At 40.1% G+C, this 14104-nt stretch overlaps 1 protein-coding gene across 1 annotated transcript in view; it reads right to left on the bottom strand.

The window, feature by feature from the left end:
* The window catches only part of LOC146514766 (leukemia inhibitory factor receptor-like), a 29819-nt gene that overhangs the window by 14252 nt on the left and 1463 nt on the right, over positions 1 to 14104 (bottom strand). Inside the window, exons 2-8 of the mRNA XM_085166275.1 lie at positions 12592 to 12737; positions 12350 to 12500; positions 11999 to 12262; positions 11774 to 11900; positions 10691 to 10827; positions 10466 to 10611; positions 10210 to 10363 (exon numbers count right to left, since the gene is read on the bottom strand). Of these exons, the coding sequence (XP_085022401.1) occupies positions 10210 to 10363; positions 10466 to 10611; positions 10691 to 10827; positions 11774 to 11900; positions 11999 to 12262; positions 12350 to 12500; positions 12592 to 12737 (1125 nt within the window). The remainder of the gene's footprint in view (positions 1 to 10209; positions 10364 to 10465; positions 10612 to 10690; positions 10828 to 11773; positions 11901 to 11998; positions 12263 to 12349; positions 12501 to 12591; positions 12738 to 14104) is intronic.

Genomic DNA, 14104 nt, shown 5'->3' on the forward strand with positions numbered 1-14104 from the left:
TCATGTGTGATGTCAGCTGTTGGGAATTTTTTCTTTCTTGTTATCTCCTGTCCACAGAATTATGAAAACACAACAATCCTATTCTAAGGTGTTCTCACCAATGACACACAGCTTTAAACAGTTTTCTCAGATTTCGGCATATAAGAACATTAAGTTGCTTTTTGTAGTTATCCTTCTGTAAGACTGTGTACACAGATATTGTCGGGCATGTCCTTTTAAATTATTACATTTATTTTTTATCACATATACTTACTCCACCATCATGTGGTACAAATTAATACAATTCAGTTGATAAACAGATTTTTTTTTTTTTAAAAATTCTTAACAGAGTAATTTACCAAAAGTGACTTTAAATATAGCCTTTGCTGCTCATTTACAGCTCTTTGGGTGGGTGGGGGGGGGCGTTTCCAGGATTTTTTACTTGGTGTTTCAGAGAAACAATAAAGTTTGGCCAGAGGATTGAGTGGACAACCACTGGGTGTGACAGAGTTTCATGACCTTGAGGCATACTGTGGGCTCAAAATATGAATATTTATTCTGGACAGCACAGTGACACAGTGGTTAGCACTGTTGCCTTACAGCAAGAAGGTCCTGAGTTTGACTCCTCCATCTGGGCAGGGCCTTTCTGTGTGGAGTTTGCTGGAGCTTCCCCCCATAGTCCATGCAGTTAGTGAGGTTAGATTGCCTTAGATTTGTGCAAAAAAATTAAGGGCTCAAAAGTCTGTTAGACTGGACTTCTTTGAAACAGAAATATTTAGAAAAGCGTTTGATATATGGAGCTAAAGAAATTCAGGAATCATTATATATATGTCTAAATTTTGGAATAAAAATTAGTTTTGCAAATCAGAGACGCTTAAGCAGAAAATGTTTTGAAAAGCCGTAAATGAGCCCTTAAAAAATTCTCCAACTTTACCTTGAACATCTTTATCTAGAATTAGTAGATTCAACCATTAAGTTTCACACAGTTAAAACTTGGACAGAGTTGGGTAATCCCAAATATACGTCAGCACTTATTTTGGTATTTTGGAATAAGTCAAGCCAACAATAAGCTTCAGGAGTAACTTTCCCAAAACCCAACCGCAACCCTACTAAAAACTATGTGATCCAGTCTTTATCCAGGAAACCAGTAAATTTAAATGAACTTCATCAGTTCTGCCAAGAAGGTCAAATCCAGCCAGAATTTTACCAGAAGCGTGTTGATGGCAACTAAAAGCATGTGGTTGAGGAAGGAACTTGCTAATGGGCAGTTAAACTAATATTAGTAGGAGGAGCTGAAAGGGTGCCTCAACTACTCTGCTGGAGTCAAAGTAGTCTGTAGCTGTTGCTGATAATTCTAATATAATTAAAAGCACAACGAATCAGGACATGCAGGAGAAGTAGAAACGCCTCAAAAAGTACACCTAAGTATAATAGCTGTGTAAATGTACTTTACACTCCTGGCATGCAACGTGTGACAGCTCATCATTAATGCAGAGCTGGCTCCCTCTAGTGTTCATTACTCATGCCAAAATCAACACCACAGGTCACACAGTCTTCATGGTGCTTTACTGTTTCTCTGGAAACCAACAACCAAGTTTCTGGCAGTAACCAGACACAATCAAAGCATCACATAAAACACTTTGGAAGTTTATTGTTTTATTGGTTTACAGCATTGAATCAAAGGTAAGTTCTTGGTTCTTATAAACAAATCAATTCAATTCAATTCAATTTTATTTATATAGCGCCAAATCACAACAAAAGTCGCCTCAAGGCGCTTCATAGATACAGAGAAAAACCCAACAATCATATGACCCCCTATGTGCAAGCACTTTGGCAACAGTGGGAAGGAAAAACTCTCTTTTAACAGGAAGAAACCTCCGGCAGAACCAGGCTCAGGGAGGGGCAGCCATCTGCTGCGACCGGTTGGGGTGAGAGAAGGAAGACAGGATAAAAGACATGCTGTGGAAGAGAGACAGAGGTTAATAACAGATATGATTCAATGCAGAGAAGTCTATTAATACATAGTGAGTGAGAAAGGTGACTAGAAAGGAAAAACTCAATGCATCATGGGAATCCCCCGGCAGCCTACATCTATTGCAGCATAACTAAGGGAGGATTCAGGGTCACCTGGTCCAGCCCTAACTATATGCTTTAGTAAAAAAGAAAGTTTTAAGCCTAATCTTAAAAGTAGAGATAGTGTCTGTCTCCCGAATCCAAACTGGAAGCTGGTTCCACAGAAGAGGGGCCTGAAAACTGAAGGCTCTCCCTCCCATTCTACTTTTAAATACTCTCGGAACAACAAGTAGGCCTGCAGAGCAAGAGCGAAGTGCTCTAATAGGGTGATATGGTACTACAAAGGTCATTAAGATAAGATGGGGCCTGATTATTTAAGACCTTGTATGTGAGGAGCAGGATTTTGAATTAAATTCTGGATTTAACAGGAAGCCAATGAAGGGAAGCCAAAACAGGAGAAATATGCTCTCTCTTTCTAGTCCCTGTCAGTACTCTTGCTGCAGCATTTTGGATTAGCTGAAGGCTTTTCAGGGAGTTTTTTGGACATCCTGATAATAATGAATTGCAGTAGTCCAGCCTGGAAGTAATAAATGCATGAACTAGTTTTTCAGCGTCACTCTGAGACAGGATATTTCTAATTTTAGAGATGGAAATGGCGTAAATGGAAGAACGCAGTCTTACATATTTGTTTAATATGTGCGTTGAAGGACATATCCTGGTCAAAAATGACTCCAAGGTTCCTCCCAGTGTTACTGGAGGCCATCCAGAGTAAGAATCTGGTTAGATACCATATTTCTAAGCTTTTCAGCGCCGAGTACAATAACCTCAGTTTTATCTGAATTAAGAAGCGGAAAGTTAGCAGCCATCCAGGTCTTTATGTCTTTAAGACATTCCTGCAGTTTAACTAATTGGTGTGTGTTATCTGGCTTCATAGATTGATAGAGCTAGGTGTCATCTGCATAGCAGTGAAAATGTATGCTATGTCTTCTAATGATGCTGCCTAAGGGAAGCATGTATAATGTAAACAGAATTGGTCCTAGCACTGAACCCTGTGGAACTCCATAATTAACCTCAGTGTGTGAAGAGGACTCTCCATTTACATGCACAAATTGGAGTCTGTTAGATAGATATGATACAAACCACTGCAGTGCAGTACCTGTAATACCTACAGCATGTTCTACTCGCTCTATTAGGATATTATGGTCAACAGTATCGAATGCTGCACTGAGGTCTAGCAGGACAAGCACAGAGATGAGTCCACTGTCAGAGGCCATAAGAAGATCCTTTGTAACCTTCACTAAATCTGTTTCTGTGCTGTGATGAACTCTGAAACCTGACTGAAACTCTTCAAATAAACCATTCCTCTGCAGATGATCTGTTAGTTGTTTGACAACTACTCTTTCAAGGATTTTTGATATGAAAGGAAGGTTGGAGATTGGCCTATAATTAGCTAAGACTGCTGGGTCTAGAGATGGCTTTTTGAGTAAAGGTTTAACTACAGCCAGCCTGAAGGCCTGTGGTACATAGCCGATTATTAGAGATACGTTGATCATATTTAAGATCGAAGAATTAATTAATGGCAGGACTTCTTTGAGCAGTTTTGTAGGAATGGGGTCTAAAAGACACGTTGATGGTTTGGAGGAAGTAATTATTGAAGTTAACTCAGAAAGATCAATTGGAGAAAAAGAGTCTAACTTAACATCAATGGTACTAAGAGTAGCTGTAGATAATATTACATCTGTGGGATGATTATTGGTAATTTTTTCTCTAATGATAAAAATTTTATTTGTGAAGAAGTTCATGAACTCATTACTAGTTAACGTTAAAGGGATGGTTGGCTCGATAGAGCTCTGACTTTTTGTCAGCCTGGCTACAGTGCTGAAGAGAAACCTGGGGTTGTTCTTATTTTCTTCAATCAGTGACGAATAGTAAGATGTTCTGGCTTTGCGGAGGGCTTTCTTATAAAGCAACAAACTATTTCCCCAGGCTAAATGATGATCCTCTAAATTTGTGACACGCCATTTCCTCTCCAGATTACGAGTCATCTGCTTTAGGGTACGTGTTTGAGAATTATACCACGGGGTCAGGTACTTCTGATTAGAGACCTTAGTTTTCACTGGAGCTACAGTATCCAGAGTCGTACGTAGTGAGGAGGTGAAATTATTAACAAGATAATCGACCTCTGTTGGGGTAGCGTTCAGATAGCTGCTCTGCTCTGTGTTGGTACAGGGCATTGACGATGATAACAGTGGGTGGATTATATTCTTAAACTTAGTTACAGCGCTTTCAGAAAGACATCTACTTTGATAAAGTCTATTCGCCACTGCTGTGTAATCAATTATTGTAAATGTAAATGTTATCAGGAAATGATCAGACAGGAGAGGGTTTTCAGGAAACACTGTTAAATGTTCAGTTTCTATGCCATATGTTAAAACAAGATCTAGAGTGTGATTAAAGTGGTGGGTGGGTTCTTTTACATTTTGAGAGAAACCAATTGAGTCTAATAACAGATTAAATGCCATGTTGAGGCTGTCATTTTTAGCATCTACATGGATGTTAAAATCACCCACAATAATTATTTTATCTGAGCTCAGAACTAAATTAGATATAAAGTCTGAGAAATCAGACAGAAACTCTGTGTAAGGCCCAGGTGGACGATAGATGATAACAAGTAAGACTGGTTTCTGAGTTTCACAGCTGGGGTGGACAATGTTAAGCATCAGGCTTTCAAATGAATTAAAAGTCTGTCTTGGTCTTTCATTAATTAATAGACTGGTGTGAAAAATTGCTGCCACACCGCCCCCTCGACCTGTGCTTTGAGATTTCTGGTAGTTAGAATGACTCGGGGTGTTGATTCATTTAAACTAACATAATCATCCTGCTGCAACCAGGTTTCTGTAAGGCAGAGTAAATCGATTTGTTGATCAATTATTAAGTCATGTACTAACAGAGACTTGGAGGAGAGAGACCTAATATTTAATCATCCACATTTCACTGTTTTACTCTTTGGTTCAGATGTGGATACTGTATTGTTCTTTCTTTGTAATTGTTTATGTTTAAGTTGTTTGTTGCTGGTTTTTAGTTTGTTTTTTGTCTTTTTGGAAGCTGACACAGTCTCAATGGAGATGGGTTTTTGGGGGGGTAGCAGGAGGAGAGAAGCTGCAGAGAGGCGTGTAAGACTGCAACTCTGCTTCCTGGTCCCAACTCTGGATAGTCATATTTTGGGGGGTTTAATAAATTTGTCCATATTTCTAGAAATGAGAGCTGCTCCATCCAAAGTGGGATGGATGCCGTCTCTCCTAACAAGACCAGGTTTCCTCCAGAAGGTTTGCCAATTATCTATGAAGCCCACATCGTTTCTGGGACACCACTCAGACAGCCAGCAATTTAAGGAGAACATGCGGCTAAACATGTCACTCCTGGTCTGATTGGGGAGGGGACCAGAGAAAACTACAGAGTCTGACATTGTTTTGGCAAAGTTGCACAACGATTCAATATTGATTTTAGTGACCTCCGATTGGTGTAACCGTGTGTATTTACTGCCGACGTGAATTATGATTTTACTGAATTTATGTTTACCCTTAACCAGCAGTTTTAAATTTCCTTCAATGTTGCCTGCTCTGGCCCCTGGAAGACAATTGACTATGGTTGCCGGTGTCTCTAGCTTCACATGTCTGAGAACAGAATCACCAATTACCAGAGTTTGACCCCCGGCGGGTGTGTCACCGAGTGGGGAAAAACGGTTAGACACATGAACGGGTTGGTGGTGTACCTGGGGCTTCTGTTTAGGACTATGCTTCCTCCTCACCGTCACCCAGCCGCCCTCTTTCCCCAGCTGCTTGGGGTCTGCCGGGGAACAGCTAGCGGGGCCTATGCTATCTTCGGCTGCACCAGCTACAGGGGCCTGGCTAGCTACGGGTGAATGAAGGGTGCGACGCCGAGTCTCCAATTCAGTAATCCTGGCCTCCAGAGCTGCAAATATGCTACATTTGTTACAGATATCATTACTGCTAAAGGAGGCCGAGGAGTAATTAAACATCTGACACAATGAGCAAGAAAGTGCAGGAGGGACAGGTGAAGTAGCCATGGTGCTAACGAGTCGGCTACGAGCTAAGCTAAGCTAGCGAAACAGTACAGAGACAGTGAGTGAATACTTTGGCTATAAATTAGGTAGTGAGTACACAGAAAGTGTGCTTCGGATGAAGCACGTGAAGATTATACTCTGAAAAAAGAATGTATTTAAAAGTTGTTAATTAAATTGCTAAGCAAATAAGCTACTCAGAAACACCACTGTGTTTGAGCAGGAACAGGAAGTGATACTCTACCGCAGAGCGAGCGAACACCAAGTGACAGCGCCCGGTGTTCACTCAAAGGAACACAGATCAAAGGAAAATACCTCTCATCAAATATTTCACTAACATAGGCTAAACATTAATGATCAGTCAGTCAGTTCTAAGATCTTCACTCTGGTGTGCAATACTTGTTCAATTCAATTTCAATTCAGTTTTATTTACTCAGCACCAAATCACAACAACAGTCACCTCAATGCACTTTATAATGTAAGACAGACCCTACAATAATACAGAGAAAAGCCCAACAATCATATGACTCCCTATGAGCAAGCACTTTGGCGACAGTGGGAAGGAAAAACTCCCTTTTAACAGGAAGAAACTTCCGGCAGAACCAGGCTCAGGGAGGGTGACCATCTGCTGTGACCGGGTGGGGTGAGAGAAGGTAGACAGGATAAGACATGCTGTGGAAGCTCCAACATGACCAGTTTAGTTTCTGTAGTGATGGCAGAGCCAGTCGACACACGAACTGATCATAGTGAGAGTGCAAGAACCAATAAACAGGATCGATAGGCAGGCAGACTAGTGATTCCAAGGAATCGTTAGTACTGGATCCAATTCCCATCGCTACGGTTGACTGTAGTTTCCATGGAAAATTCTCTGTAAACTCTTTCCATTTAGTTTCCGAGTAAGGGCACTAAAACCGTAAACACAGAAGATTCCTTTCAGAGTAAAAGCTGCATCGTTTAAATGTGTTGGTTGCAATGGTAAGGCAAAGCTTTTACTTTGAAGGTGAACACAACCAGTTTCTGGTTTCTGTCACACTCTTCACAATTTCACAACTGCTCGAAGAGGAGTTATCAAGTGTTTTTTAGAGACCTGCTAGTAACCAAAGCACTACATCAGTTTCAAACTAGCGACTTCCGGAGCCCATTTGAAGCCAGTCAGGAAACACACATTTTTACGTGGCAACCAGTGGTCGCCAGATGGTCTCTGACGAGTCTCTAGGGTTGGGGGACTGAGGTGTTAGAAAATAAGGTAACTTGAGGGATACGTTTTGTCATAAGAGCAGTAACCTTTCCTCTTTGTGTCCTAAAGAGAGGCAGGAATGACTGGACAGTAGTCTGTGTAACGAACAGACCACGAAGGTACAACAGTGTCTTAGAGGAGTGGTTTTCAAACATGAAGGGATTCAAATCTCATAGAAAAAATAATATTTTACCAAATTTTTCCTTTTCTGTGTGGATAATACGTAGGGCTTGCATGATTTAAAAAAAGAGAGAGGCCTCTGTCTGCAGAGATGCAGCAGAAGAATAAAATATGAATAGTTTGAGCAAGGGGGAAAATCATGTAAAACTATGGCTCATGTGAAACTGTGGGGATAGACAACATAGGAAGAGAGGCGCCAGAATGTGTCCATATGTATCTGCACTGTGACCGCTTTCTGACCTGGCCTTAAGCAGGAAACAGGGAAATAAACAGGGCAATGTGACATTTTTCATTTCTGAGAATAGCAGGAGGAATGTGGAGCCAGGATATATGTAGGTAAGAGACAAGACAGCTGCACATACCAATGGTCATAGGATAGTGTGTATGGACTCAGTGATTATAGTCACATGTGTTCTAAATGTATTGTGGGCTTAGAGTATAAATGTAACAGACTGAAGGAGCGTCCTTCAGATCTGCAGGAGCACTGTGCACATCTCCCCATGCGCATGTGTAAATAAAGAGGAACATGGGAAGTGAAGTATTCTGTCTCGTGTCTTACCAGGTCAGAATCAAAGGATCGGGAGCAACAGCTGGTCGCAACAGTCTGTTTAACCACGTACAACCTTTTGATTTTGCACCTAAAAAAATAAAAGAATGGGTGCTAATGTATACCTTTTACAGGTTTTGAACAAGTATGTGCCTCTTTGGTCCTCAGAAGGTACTAATCAATTCAGTTCAGAATCAGAAACCTTTATTGTCATTAAGCATCAGATGTTAGAAGCAGCTCTTGGTAGCAGCATTTATAATACATAACAATAAAACCAATAAATAGGTAACAATAAAAACAAATTTAAAGAATACAAACTATCTAATCAATAAATTAAATTTTATTTATATGGAGCCAAATCAGAACTGCTGCCTCAAGGCCCAGTACATTGTAAGGTAAAGATCAACAATCCCCCCAACAATCAGACAACCCCCTTTGAGCAACAATGGAAATAAAACACTCCCTTTTAACAGGAAGAAACCTCCAGCAGAACCAGGCTCAAGGAGGGGCAATCATCTGTCACAATCTGTTGGGGTGAGGATAGGAAGACAGCTCAAAGACATGCTGTGAAAGAGAGCCATTGACTGGCTCATGTGACTGAAGCAAAACCCAGCCCCAACCCTAGCCGAAGACGATAATGAAGTTGATTAACTATGTTGTAGTTAATGATGTCTAAAGTTCCTGTGTAAAGTTTAAATGTGTTCACAAATCCAGATGCAGATGCTATGCAGATGTCTTGGTGTTAATAAAATGTATGTGGACACACAGGAAATGGGACTGTGTGGTTACTCCTCTGTGGGTAAAGTGGGGCATGGCGGGGTTTCTGCAGAAGCCTATTGTAGTCATCTTTGGAAGATGGAGAGAAGGTACAACACATCAGGTCCTGGCTACCAACAGGCTCTAGTGGTCAGAAATTATCATGCAGTTCAGGAACATCCATGACCTCGCTGTAGTGACTCTGACCAAAGTGATGATGATCAAACACATGTTCATTCTGAAAAACAGAGAAAATGACCTCATGATAATGCAATATACAAGGAAACTAATAAAGAACTGAGTAGTACAGTTGTGTGGAGTATAGAAGTAGCATTAAGCAGCCAGACAGAAAGTAATTTATTGCACTCCTCGTTGCATCCATAAACTGACCTGAAACACACAAGAAATATCAGCTAACAAAAGAAACAACAGTTCCCTGACAGATATCCTGATTCTCTTACAGATATGTCAATATGGGGTCACTAAAATTAATATTGAATCTGTGTGTGATGTTGCCTAAACAATGTTGGATTCTGTAGTTTGTGGTTCCCTCCCAAATCGGACCACAACTGACATGTTTAGCCGAATGCTCTCTTTGTGCTTGATGCTGTTGGGTGATAGAATGCATGAAAATAAATGCCAAACAAAGATTTGGAGACAAAAGAGGCAAATGTGCACTGCTTACCACACCCGGTGTCTGTAGCAGAGGATTGTGCAGATGGACAGAATAATAAAAACTGCTCCCAGGGCTATCAAGGTCAGCACTGTCAAGTAAGCTGGTGAAAACAATGAAACGCATCAAGTAAATCAAAGAAAATGATAAATGCTGACAGTCTAATTAAAGAAAATAGTCTTCAAGATGAAAAAAGTAACTTACTCGATGGATTCAAGGTAACGGTGTTGGATGAAACTGCTGTTTGTGCGTTTACCATGAAGGTGTACGAACTGATGTTCAGGTTCTTTTCAATCTGGCTGGTAGCTCCAAGAGCGACTGTATAAAGACAGAGTGACCATCAATATTACAACATAAACACATCTTTATGATCTTCAGGCAACCAGCTAATCTTTCTGTGTAGAGAAACAAAATCAGGAGTCAAACCTTACGGATTAAATATTTTTCTTCTAGAAATGTTCATAATCAATCAAAAGATAGATTGCTGTGTTTTTTGACTCCAGTGGGACCATGATTTACAAAATGAGCACCACATTTATTTCAGTAAGAGACTTTAATCAATCAACTGAGACCAAAAGCTGATCAGGTAAATGTTTACTGAAGTCACATCAGTTGAGAAGCAGCAACTTTTTCTTACTTTCATAAGACCTGACTTTACTCAGACTGTATAAAAGATTGGACTCGTCTGTATCTCATCATGCAGTTTTATTTAAAACCCTATGATTTTTAAAGAAAACACTTACCATCACCCTTTGTGCAGATTTTGATACTTTTGCTCCAGTCACCCCATTTCCAGAAATGCTGTGCTGTTCCACATCGGACCCTCACAACATAGTTCCAGTGTGGTATCAAGTCCTTGATGACTGCAGTTGTGAGGCCAACTCCAAAGTTTTCAGTCTGGAAACATTGCAAAGACAAGAATTATGTTAGCTGACTTCAGTGGAGACTTTTACTTTGAAAAGCCAATACCTAAGGTTTCTTTTTTTTAAATCTACTCACTTTGGTATTAGAGTTTCCATCGCTGACATCTACTTGGCATATGATGTTGAGATTACTGTACTTCTTCACAGTCCAGCTCCATTTCAGACTGATGTTTCTGGGGTTCACAGTTGAAGCCGCTACTTTGTCTGGAGCGACCATGCGAACTGAAATAAGAGATCACAACAATCAGCTGATCTTAAGGATTAAAAATAGTCATTTTAACCTCTTTCTTTTAAGCTTTACCTCTTTTGGTCAGGTTTGCCTTGTCATGGATCTCGAGCTTTCCCAGCCGATTAGTTGCTGTTAAGGTCCAGTTCCTCTCAACTGCATCCACCTTCACTTTTTGCGAGCATTTACCTGAACGTCCATTGATGCATGAGCTAAAATGTAAAAAATGTACACTGTTTAAATATTTACAAGTAAATAAATACAGAGGCTAGCAGGACTACACATTCACTAGGAAGCAAAGTAAGAGTACATTTCAAATTTGTCATTGACTGAACTCCTTATTGCTTAATCAATAATGTTTGGTGCTTTAAAGTTTAGTTTATAGATCCCAAAATGTTTTTGCTTTGATGGTCTTTTAAATCAGAGCATTTCTCTCAACTGCTTGAAACTACTTTGTAGGTGTACTGTGTGCAGTTTTCACTGCAAATCATATAAAGTGAAATTAAAGAAGAATAGCCCTGAAAACAACTCCACTGTGATTTCATCAAGGACGTTCTCTTTGTAACTCACTTTGACTTTTGACCTATATGGCATTACATACTGTGAGAAGCATAACTACTGTTTATTCCATAATTAATCAATTTGTTTTTTGGACTATGTTTATTCTGGGCACTTTATTTTAGTTTTCAAATAATGTGTTAACCATCTCTGCGTGTGTGTGTGTGGCTTATGCTTGGATATGCATGGATTTTACAACGGAGAGTGGGGCACTTTAAAAGGGAATGTTTTGACAAGGCCTGATATGTTGTAGATTTTCACTCTAACTAACTAACTCTAACTAAAAGTAGTAAACAGGGCAGCCTGTCTGTCTGTGATTGCATTGTAGTCTGCATGCTCTCGCAGTAGAGCACTTTGCTTCCTGACTACTATTTTTTGAGGGTTTTTTTTTCAATAAACCATCCTGCAATTGAAGTTGCATAGCAAGTGCTCATTTTTGTAACTTCTGACTACAGATCATCTAGATCATCTAAAAGTACGGTTCATCAACTTTTTGTTCTTCTAAATTTGAAACGGTCTGCATTGATTTTTAACAAGGTGTCCAGTAAGTGCACACCTTGAGATTGTAGATATATTAGGGGTGGTTGGGTCTTATTATACCTTCCTTGGAGCTGATATGTTCTTTCCATTGCAGGATGTTCGTTTGCTGCCCTTCCTACGTTCCAAAAACAATCGATTGATTCCAGATTCCGGGTTTCACACTTAAGATCATTGTCATCAGGAGGGTCTAAGATTGTGCCAAATACCAGGAAAAACAGAAAAAACAACATTTATTTACAAGATCAATTTGAGAAACCACAATCTCAAATGCTACATCATACTTACAGCTGGCATGAAAACTGGCTCCGTTGATGTTTCCTTTGGTTGTTTCACATTCTACATCACTCCAGTTTTCTGATTGTTGGTCCAGGTGAACAGTCAGGGAGTGCACATGTTCACTGATCTTTGTAGTTGTTACATTAGTGCCTTTGTAGTCATATAGAAGCATTGTTTTAATACTTTCCCCGTCTGGCACCATGCAGCAGAATGTGGCTGTGCTGCCCACCTCCAATATTTGGTCTCTTGGGAGAACCAGTATTTCACCCTGGTCTGAAGAAGCACAGTGATTAGAATAAACAAGACTGTAAAGTGTTTAAGAATCATAAAAAGATCAAATGATTTGAACTTAATATTAACCAGGTAGCGTCTTCTCCATCCATGGGCTTGATTGCTTGTTGTATTGGGACCTGAGCCGGACTGAATGGCGAGCACACTGCGATGGTAAATGGGAAGTCCATTTCCAGGAATGAGTAGATCCTAAGTGTGCAGGTGCCATAACAACTTCACCCTACAACATTATCATAAACACATTAGAGCAACAGCTTTTTGTTTGGAGGCTACAGAAGTGAGGATTATAGTTACCCATAATAATCTCTTACATTGTGTTCAGGTTTGTCTGCTATGAGAAGCTGCAGCTCGTACACGAGCCCATCTCGTACCACAGAGCAAGAAGGATCATCTTCCCACTTTAACAGGAAACTGTCGTAGTCAAGAGTCACATTCTGAGGTCCACAACGCAAAACACCTAAAGGAAGTGACCACAGGACATTTTATGGTTAAAGTGAACTGAACAATTCTTCACAGTCATTGTTGGGCTATTTGAACAGCAGTCAGTGAGGACACAGCCAGTGGTGCCAATAGTGTCGTCACTGCCCAGGCATCAAATACTGATGTTTTGGTAAAGACTGTCATATCTATCTGTGCTGGTGGATGAATGAACCTACCATAGCAATCCACTTCTTAGAGCTGATGTCATTAGACATTTTCAGGTTCAAACACTACTTCAGTTCTCGAATTCAAACAATGAGCCACCAACAAAAAATTGGATATCGTATTTGAAGTGCATGTTGTGTTAGCCAGTGTTGAGCATCAAGCTATGAGGCAGAAAATTGTGGTGATCCTGTCATGTGTAATGTCCTGTAATGTAGTTATACCCATCAACTCCTTTGATGGGTATAACTCCAACTTTAGAGCAGAAATAAGCATGTTTACAACCTGATACAAAATAGTTTTGGCCTCTGTAAACCCCTGTAATAAACAAAATAAAATCATTTTACATTTGAGAAAAAATACATTGTTAAAGTTTACAAAGCAGGCACTGGTGTACAAAGTTATCACAGCATTTCCAAAGGTCAAAACTGGAATGAGATGTATCATTAAAATAGAGGAGAGAGAGACACTGCAGCACAAGTCTGCCAGAGGCAGGAAGTAAAAGATTTCAAAGACTCAGAGAAAGACCAAGAAAAGCTTCTCTTCTGCAGAGAGACCTTCAAGCCAGACATAAGTATGCTAAGGACACCTGGAGGAAATTACGCATAATAGAAGTATGTCCATTAGTAGATACGATGAAACGAGATCTCTTTGGCTAAATTCAATTCAATTATATTCAGTTTTATTTATACAGCGCCAAATCACAACAACAGTCGCCTCAAGGTGCTTTATATTGTAAGGTAGACCCTAGAATAGTACATACAGAGAAAAACCCAGACTGTTTGGGGTGAGAGAAGGAAGACAGGATAAAGACATGCTGTGGAAGAGAGCCAGAGATTAATAACAAGTCTGATTCAATGCAGAGAAGTCTATTAACACATATTGAGTGAGAAAGGTGACTGAAGAAGAAATATGCAATGCATCATGGGAATCCCCCAGCAGCCTTCGTCTATTGCAGCATAACTAAGGGAGGATTCAGGGTCACCTGGTCCAGCCCTAACTATATGCTTTAGCAAAAAAGAAAGTTTTAAGCCTAATTTTAAAAGTAGAGATAGTGTCTGTCTCCCGAATCCAAACTGGAAGCTGGTTCCACAGAAGAGGGACCTGAAAACCGAAGGCTCTGCCTCCCATTCTACTTTTAAATACTCTAGGAACAACAAGTAAGCCTGCAGTGCGAGAGCG

This window comes from Neolamprologus multifasciatus, chromosome 7 (assembly GCF_963576455.1).
Source record: "Neolamprologus multifasciatus chromosome 7, fNeoMul1.2, whole genome shotgun sequence".
In the NCBI taxonomy this organism is placed as follows: Eukaryota; Metazoa; Chordata; class Actinopteri; order Cichliformes; family Cichlidae; genus Neolamprologus; species Neolamprologus multifasciatus.